Source organism: Gouania willdenowi, chromosome 12, assembly GCF_900634775.1.
Source record: "Gouania willdenowi chromosome 12, fGouWil2.1, whole genome shotgun sequence".
Taxonomy (NCBI): domain Eukaryota; kingdom Metazoa; phylum Chordata; class Actinopteri; order Blenniiformes; family Gobiesocidae; genus Gouania; species Gouania willdenowi.
Genome location: NC_041055.1, coordinates 22,368,272 through 22,377,558, shown reverse-complemented (window position 1 = coordinate 22,377,558; position 9,287 = coordinate 22,368,272). Strand labels below are relative to the sequence as shown.

At 40.7% G+C, this 9,287-nt stretch overlaps 1 protein-coding gene across 1 annotated transcript in view; it reads left to right on the top strand.

The window, feature by feature from the left end:
• Positions 1-3,755: 3,755 nt before the first annotated feature.
• The window catches only part of LOC114472997 (nuclear pore complex protein Nup155-like), a 32,117-nt gene continuing 26,585 nt past the window's right edge, over positions 3,756-9,287 (top strand). Inside the window, exons 1-6 of the mRNA XM_028462347.1 lie at positions 3,756-3,905; positions 5,944-6,112; positions 8,232-8,369; positions 8,448-8,544; positions 8,674-8,744; positions 8,825-8,917. Of these exons, the coding sequence (XP_028318148.1) occupies positions 5,971-6,112; positions 8,232-8,369; positions 8,448-8,544; positions 8,674-8,744; positions 8,825-8,917 (541 nt within the window). The 5' untranslated portion in view covers positions 3,756-3,905; positions 5,944-5,970. The remainder of the gene's footprint in view (positions 3,906-5,943; positions 6,113-8,231; positions 8,370-8,447; positions 8,545-8,673; positions 8,745-8,824; positions 8,918-9,287) is intronic.

Here is a 9,287-nt window from a genome sequence, read left to right as displayed (position 1 = left end):
GGGCAGAAGTGAATGTCTTAGCTAAAGGTGTTCAAATTGCCAAATAAGGAAAACGGGTGAATGGAGCGGAGCAGGGAAGGAAAAGGAGATGAAAGCAGTGGCATGATCTTATGCAATACGCAGGCACGTATCACGTCATCACATATGCTTAACATGGCTTTGCATCAATATATAAACATACTGTATATATGCCTAACACTCCCACTTAAAGACATGTTTTTAGCATCCCAGTGATGAACACAAAAAACAAACTTCAAAAGTAAACATTTTTGCATTCAAGCATTTTTGTTTTTACTTTCCAAACAAAAATTCCTTAAACCCTTCAAATCTGGCCCTTGTCACGGGCTTAGTGAGTACATCAGCCACCATGTCTGCGGTAGGACAGTACTCTACTGATATTTTCTCATCTGTCTATGCTAGTGTTGTAGTAGTCGAGACCGGTCTTGGTCTCGAGACCAAATTTTAAAGGTCTCGGTCTCGTCTCGGACTCTGAAGCATTTTGACTCGGTCTTGCCTCGGACTTGTGCAGTCTAGTGTTGTTGCTTTGGTTCTGTCTGGTGTTGTGATCTGGTCAGGTCTGGTTTAGTAGATGTCATAATATAGATCAGACTACCTACTACCTCTCTGTGTCCTCTTAGATCAATGACTTCACCCTCACTGTCAAAGTTTAACTTCTGTTCACATGGAGTGGACTTCGGCTTGCATTCGCTTATTCCAAATTTTGCAAACATTTTCTTTATGTGTCTCTCTTGACTCATTTTAACCTCTCCTTCACTCTGTTCAAAATCGATACCAAGGAAATGTTTACGTTTACCCATATCTGTCATCTTAAGTCTTCTTTTCAACATTTCTTTGACTTCACTGAGTAAAGTATTGTTACTCGCTGCTATAATCAAATCATCTACCCAAAATAGCGAAGTCTGATCCTGATCCGCAGAGATATTTGAGTAACACGCACACAGACAGACAGAGATTCCTTGCTTTTATAGTTTTGTTGAGAGTTGGTGATTTTGTCTGCTGTCATTGATGTCTAACTTCACCACTATTATCATCAGTAAATATCTAAACTGGTGATTATAGAAGCTAATCTGCAGAGATATTTGAGGAACACACACACACACACACACACTCCTTGGTTTTAAGACCTAGGACTAATGTTCTACCTGATGATATCATCACGGTAGAGCTAGGACTGAATCCGTCAACTCAGGAGGCGAAGCGTGGGGGTGGGGCGTCCAAACAAATCCAACGTTGCACACCCTTGAACCAAGCAGCAGCCATGTTGAAAGTCTCAGGTCAGTCTCATCCTGATCCGCAGAGATATTTGAGGAACACACACACACACACACAATCAATTATTTCAATCTTTTCAATGTGAAGCAAAAGGAAACCATGGTTCTAAACAAAGCGCTTTATTTTAGAACTCCTAAATTATAAACACACTGGACACATTTTTAAAAAAATAACACAATTATAAACACTCTCTGCTCTGTGTCCTTGTCCCTACAAAGTCGGGGGTCTTCCCCTGAACATGTCTTTAAGCACTTTCTGCCCCTCTGGTTGATGGCGTTCCTGGTGATGCCATCAGCCCTTGCCACTGCGCCCACTCTGTCCACCCTCTCGCTCTGCCCCATCTGTCTCTCCATCCTCTGCCAGTCACACTTGGCCTTGGGCTGAACCCACCAGGCATAGAGCACCTTCTCCCTCATGTCCTGGCTGGTGATGCCGCCCTGCATCTCAGTCCGCCACTCCTCCACCGTTCTGTGCTGTCACAAAAGGTCGCCCTGGCTGACCTCAATATTGTGTGGCCCGTTTCTCTGGGTTTCAGCTGCCCACACTGAGGACAGTACGTCCTGGAAGCAGGCAGGCCCCAGAACATAACCTTTTTCATGTTGTTGCTGTTGGGCAAATTGCCTGTATACCTTCATGTAGAGCACACAGTGAGCCATCCAGGCCTTGGTGTGCTCTTCACGGAGGAAGGTGTGCAACCTTGTGGCGCTCTTGCCCAGCGTGCGACCGCTCATCTGTGAGAGAACGCTCCGATCACAGGCCAGCCTGATGGAGAAGGAGCAGGAAGAGCTTTATTCAATCTACTCCACATATCACAGCATTGAAACAGCGATGTGAAATCCAGATTTACCTGTATGTGAGCACAGCAGGAAACTGTTGACTGTACCCAGCGCCAGCTGGCCAAGGATGATGAGGGACCAGGATACCAACTTCTTCCCACAGCGCCAGCACTCCAGGTATTCTGTGCCCATGTAGTACCAGCCGTCGTGGTCTAGCACCCGTCACATTGTCCGATAGGTGCCACACGAGGTCATCTTGTGCTCTCAGACTGGGCATTTGACGGGGCAGCGCCACATCTGGTACGACATCCAGAGGAAGAAGGGCTGCTGGAAGAAGGCTACAGGAGAGGTTGGAGGCTGGAAGTAAATGTGCCGTGGTCCTGGCGGGTGGTACCACAGCTGCATTTCTGAGTTCAGCACGGCCTTTCCATTGGAGTCTCTGGTGAAGAAAGCCCTGCTGAGTCAGGCATGCTGTCCTGGGGCCAGTGTTGTCTTCCAGGACTCTGTTTGACAATCCTCGGATGGAATCATGTAACACAATGTCAGTGAATAATTAATGTGAATAGAAATGATAGCTAGCTACACATTGTTGTGTGTCCCTGCTTAAAAATCACTGTCACCATGGACAAAATAAATTCAAATCACGAGGACTCTCATCCATGAAACATGTTCCAGCGGTGCATCTTATCACTGCAGGTGGAGGCGGAGTTTGTGCTGCAGAGGCACCGTTGGTTCTGCGGGGCAGGAAGTAGGCGTGAGGGGCGGCAGAGCAGGGGTCGGAGTAGTCAAGGCTGCACAAACAAAATATAGTTATATTAATCATTCAACCAAAAGGAGAGGTTTTTTTTTATTTTATTTTTTTTAACTTAAATTATCTAATTGTATAGGGAGGATGGACTTTTCCACTTCATCCACAGCAGGCAATCATCATCATCATCATCGTCATCGTCATCAGAAGAAGTAGAAACACATATGTTTAAGTTATGTTATGCATTAGATCAATTATAAAAGTTCTTTGGTTGTATTTTTTTTACTCTAAATGCATTCACAGGTATTGATTAATGCTAAATGCTGTTTTACCTAATATTTCTTACTGTATTTGAAAATTATAGAGATAAAACCATGGTTACAAAACAAAATATCTATTTTGGATATTCACAATTATTACTTCACTTTAAAGTCCTTCACAAGTGTTAACTTACATGAAATACTGTGAATACTGAATATTATTATATTATAAAACAATGTAATATAATGTATTATATAATGTAATATAAATACTAAAATACTTTAAATTAGTATTTTTTAGCCTGGCGAGGCACATTTTTAACGGTCTTCAGCATTTTATACAGTATTAATCACACAGTTTTTTTCAATATTTCACAATATTAAACATAGTTAGCTTTAGTCATTCACTAGTGTTATCTTAAGTGAAATACTGTTAATACTAAATATATATGAAGAAATGTAACAATACAATACAATATCCTATAAACTTTTAATTCTTATTTTTAACCGGAGGCACCGCATTTCTAAAGGTTGTTAGCATTTTATACAGTAATTACACAGTTTAATTCAATATTACAATATTAAAGCTCGACGACGTAGAGGCAAGAGACCAGTGGAGGGCAGTAAAACGCCTTGTAGCGTCTACACTGCTAGAAATAAAAAAGTAGAAGAAGAAAATCACCGGTCACCGGAACTAGTTTCATGCGCATGAGGTTGGCGGGCTGCACTTTGTATATGTTGGAATAACTGGTCCTTCTTCCGCTGTTGAACCGGTCAAAACATCTTACCAACCACACAGACTAGTGTGAGACGAGTGTTTTAAATCAGGTAAAACGGCCGTATTCTGTACAAATAATAGCATTTAGTAGGAGTTAGCTCTTGTGCTAAATAGCTTCAACGAGTGTCCATTTGAAGTGACGACATAATTTCGTTTCATATTCATTGTTCATAGACTACTAGTGCAGTGCCCGTAGGGAATAGGTATTGCTTATAGGTAGGTTTTTCATGGATGGTCAAATGAGGTTGTGTTTGAAGGTGGGACTTTTTTGCCCATGGTGAAAAGCAAAAAACAGTAATGCAACAGCATATTTGAAAGTCTTTTGAAGGCTAAATCTGGTTAGATTTCTGTTTTGAGGATTATTAAAGAACCTGTTACCCTTTATTTTTTTTTGGTTATTCCGTTTTAAAACAAAATCAAAATAACAAATTGACAGTGTGGTTATTTTTGTTTTCCTGATTTAAAACCAAAACAGAAACACAGAATAACAAAAAACCAGATAAGCAGCGTTTTTTCATTTTTTTTTAATTTATTTATTTTTTATTTTTTTAAACTTGTTCTGTTTGTGTGATATTTTGATATTTACGGGGAAATTAGAGCGAGAACTGAAGTCCGCTCCACCTCGTTTCCCTCCCCAGGTCCTGTACCATGTCTCCCTCCTCACACAATAGGACTGTTTAGGATTTATTTCAGCAGTTTTCTTGGTCCTGCTAATGTTTTCATGCTGTCAGTGGATGTTTTAGCTTGTAAAAAGCTGCTCACGTTTATGTTTTGTTTCGCGGTGTTATGGTCCAAATAGTATCCAAATAAACTGGTGACTGACTGTCAACTGTGAGGCTGGTGTGATGAACAATAGATGTTAGAACTTCTACGATTTGACGCTTTTGACAAAACATTTACAGCTTTTTTTGAGGGCAGTAAAAATGTTTATTTTGTACATTATAAATCCGCTCAGCAGCCGCCAACACACACTGAAGTTGATCACATGAAAAGAGTAGCACCAGTAGATTCATTACACCACTGCTGGTTCCACATATCATGTGCATGTTTTACGTAACATCCATTTTTTTGGTTTAATTTATTTATGTATTAATAATGTTTCAATTCACCAGTAAAGTTACTTTTGTGTTGCTTCATTATTATGTTTGGCAGCAAAAGTCCGCCCAGTCACCAGTTTATCTGGATACTATTTGGACCATAACACTGTTCGGTAAAGTTGGCAGATATTCACAGATTCGGATTTCCAGCATCAATAACTCTTTAACGAAATGTCATCGACACACAAATTACACCTCTGCCATCAGTGAGGTGGACAACATGATAATATACAATACATACACCCCTAAGACAAGGAAAACCTCACTCTTCCTTTCCATATACATGCAGACACTGACACAAAGTATACTATTATGTTCCTGAATTCCATTCTATTTACATCGAGATGATTCAGTTTACCTCTGACCTCCATCCCTGTATCTGTTGAAAATGATGAGTAGTTACCTTTTATTAAACACATTTGTGGTCAATAATCACACTACAAACTTAATTTCTTTAACTCTCTCCACATTAACACCTATTTTTATGTTTGAGGCATCCTTGCCCTTACAATTTCCAAAAATACATAAACTTTTATTTGTCCAAAGTTAATGATTTCCTCTAAGTTGTCATAAGATTTTCCCTATACTAAAAATATTGGCATCATCAACAAACAAAACCAGTTGGCATTGTATGTACAAGATAAATAGTGGTCCTAATACTGACCCCTGAGGGATACCACAAACAATGTCAAAGCGTGTTGACTGAAAATCACCGATTTTTACAAATTGTTGCCTGTCGCTCACTCTTAAATAAAACCATCAATAGAAAATATGCAACTTGTTCTTAACGAGAATACAATCATTCCTTTTCTTTTTTCAAACATTTGCAACGCAGTCGGGCATCTGTCACCACCTAAACTGGACATCGTTTGACCCATTTCACTGCTGCTTTGAAAGTCTTCTAACTGGTTTCCACTGACTGAGTAGTTGTAAAATGAAACACATAGGTATTACATGTCAGTGACTTTGGTTTTGACCTGTTGCCTTGTAGAAAAGTGTAAGCGGTGGTTGTCCAGTCATGCCGTCCGCTGCTGGACTCAGCAGCCCCGCTGCAGCGCTGGCCGAAGCGCTGCAGAGCTCAGCCCGGATGGTCGACAGACACCTGCAGGAGGACCGCTGCTTTCCGGAGCTGTCCGAGCTGCTCAGCGTCCCTTCACACAGTAAGAGATCACAAACTAACACCTGTCATTTAATTGTGAAACAAGCTTCTTTTTATAAGCTTTTTAAAAAGTATAATAATAAACAAATGCATTGCAAATGCAAAGTGCTTGTACATTAAAGACACATAACATCATTTGCTAAATATGTACCTGACACTAAAGGTGCGTTCACATCGAACGCGACTGAAACAACCAGATTACATTCAAATCAATGGAAATGACGCTATCTCAAGTTTTCTCCCCTGAAGCGACGTGAGTGACTTGTGTGATTTGAACGACAAGGTCAAGCGATCAAAATCGCTCCAAGTTGAAAAATTTGAACTTTTCAAGCGACTCGAAGCGACAACTCCCCCGTCCTTCACCGTCTACACAGCCGAGGGAGGAGCTGCTGCCTCCTGCTTCAGTGAGACGGGCAGCGGGAGGCTTCCTAAACGTACCGGCACAAAGTTAAAGCGGTTACATTCTTAAATAAGCCTGCATTCTGAGTGAACTCATCCTTTAGTAACTCCTTAAGTTGAGCATTTATACCGTAAAAGCAGCTTTGTTTATAAGTGAAGTATTCAGCCAGCTTTCTCCCTGTCATCCTGCTACACACACACACACACACACACGCATACATGTTCTCTGTTCATGACTTCACATCTTAATTCTGCTCGAAAACAAAGAGAGCGTTTCTACAACTCTAACACCAAGCAACCAAATGCTGCATTCACACTGAATGTGTCTTCTGCAGCACCAGACGCGTCTGCTGCATGAAACGTTTCACAGGATCAAAAAATGTCTCCCTTCACTTTATATGCACGTTTGAAGCGAAGCACCGCCCACCAGAGACACATCCAACTTGGTGTGTTTCACTGCCTGCTGAAGCGAGGCGCTGCGCTCCTTTTTCTCTTCTCGTAAACCACCAGTGGAAAAAAGCCGATGTGATTAGCGACTAATGCTATCCTAGCTCAGTGCCTACTTGCAAAGATGAAAACTACAGAGGGAACTTTTACCTGCTACTACCACCTCCTCGCTGATTCTCTTCCATGCCAAATCCTTCCTAGTCTGGTCCTGGTTATAAAGGCCGTGTCTCCAGGTGGTCACACACAGCTTCTACTCAATGGTTGAATGGGTGAACAGACCGGTGTTCTTCTTGACGGACTGATGTCATTGTCAACAAAGGCTCTGATTGGCTTTTGTCATGCGAAACAGTCGCAGGAGTTTTCAACTCTTGGAAATGTGTGAATATGATGAAAAATCGTGAGCGTGCTCGCTCCTGACGCACCGCCGCATAGGAAAGATTTTACCTCTGGGCCGCGTCCACCCATTGACTTTGTATGTCATCTGGACACATGAACATTTTGTTATGCATCCGGTGTGAACATAGTATACTGTAACATGCAAACTAAGGGTGTTGTTTTGCCATTAATCTGACGATACGATAAACGATTTGCAATGACACATTACGATATATCCCGATACTAAACAATGCAATATATATTGTGATATCAATAATTACAAATTTCACCTTTACAAGTACAAAATTATATGAAATACAATTTATTTCATTTTTTCAAACTTGCGAGAACAAGTAAATGGTCACTAACTGTTTTTCAAGTACCAATATCAAAAACATTTGGTATGTTTTTCAAATTGTCAAAAAGTCTCTTTGCTTCTACAACAGATTCTGTTTATGTTAAGTTAAAGTAAAAAGTAAGTAACCACTTACATCTATCAAAGTTCCCAGTATGTTTTATAAAAATAAAGTGAAATCAACTTCCAAGCTAAAATGCATTGAGGAGTGAGGTAGTTTAACAAGGTCTGATGTTGTTCACTGACACCTAGTAACCGGGTGTTTACGTTCTATGCATATTTAGGACAATTAAATGCGCAGTGAAATATTGCGATATATCATCAAATTATTCCTTAATGCAAGCAGCTATTTAGATGAATTATACTTATTTCTTATAAGTAATGTGGTTGTGAAAGACACCACATTCACACATCACTCACTTATCTTATTACTAATCAAACTTCATGGACAAGGTACACTGTAAGTTATTTTGGTCATGTTACATTCTCTTTTGTGTGTGTGCGCGTGCGTGTGTGTGAACGCTGCGTGTGCTTCCATCAACAGATATGCCGTCCGTCTCTGGCATCTCAGATCTGGACTACCCCCTCCAGGGACAAGGTTTACTGAGTGTTCCTAGTCTCCCAGAGCTCAACGCAGTCCGCCGTGTTCCCCTCCCTCCTGAGCTCGTAGAACAGTTCAGCCGTATCCTTGTGGTCACTTACAGAATGAAGTGGATGTTCTTATTCTAAAGTTTTCAGGTTCCACTTAACCACTGTCTAGACATGCAGTTCAACTGCATGATGGGAGTTTTTCCTGAGATCTCTCGAGCGTGGCTTACAATAGACAATGACATTTTCATGTGGAATTACGAAGATGGGTGTGTATCATTACATTATTAACATCTAAAATATACTGTGTTAGTAACCAATCGTAGTAATGTAATAATATATCTGGAAGCTAACAGGTCGCCTATAGCTTACACTGCCTTTGTTTGCGTTTTTTGCAGAGGGGACGTGGCTTACTTTGATGGCCTTATCGAGACTATTCTTTCTGTAGGACTGGTGAAACCTAAGCAGGGTATGTCTCAATGCAGTATGAGCTTTTCTAGGAGTCATTTATCTGAGCAATGTGAGTGAATTGTGCATTTGTTCTTGTAGGTATTTTGCAGCCACACATTCACTACCTCCTTGTTCTGGCTACTTCAGTGGATGTTATTATCCTTGGTCTCAGTTTCCCCAAAAGCCAAGCTGGTGAGTCCTCCCCGCTTACAATAATGAAATTGTAGATATGCTGTTCCACTGCAAAAGTGTTCGGTCAGAAACACAAGGGGATGCCACTGCAGTTCAATGTCTTTATTCAGCACTGCCTCACAATTAACACAATGAAAATGTCCTGTTGTGGTACTACAAGGGAGAAATATCAAATTATTCACTCAAGTAATAATCTCCCTTTATATGTATATACAACAACATCAATAAACAACAACTGAACCCATGTTGGGATAACATCAATAACATGATATAAACCTGCTTACTGCCTGAAATGTGAACTCCTTTTAACACAATGCAGTCAATGCTACTCTCTGCTGGTCTAAATAGGGCACAACATATGATGTTATGT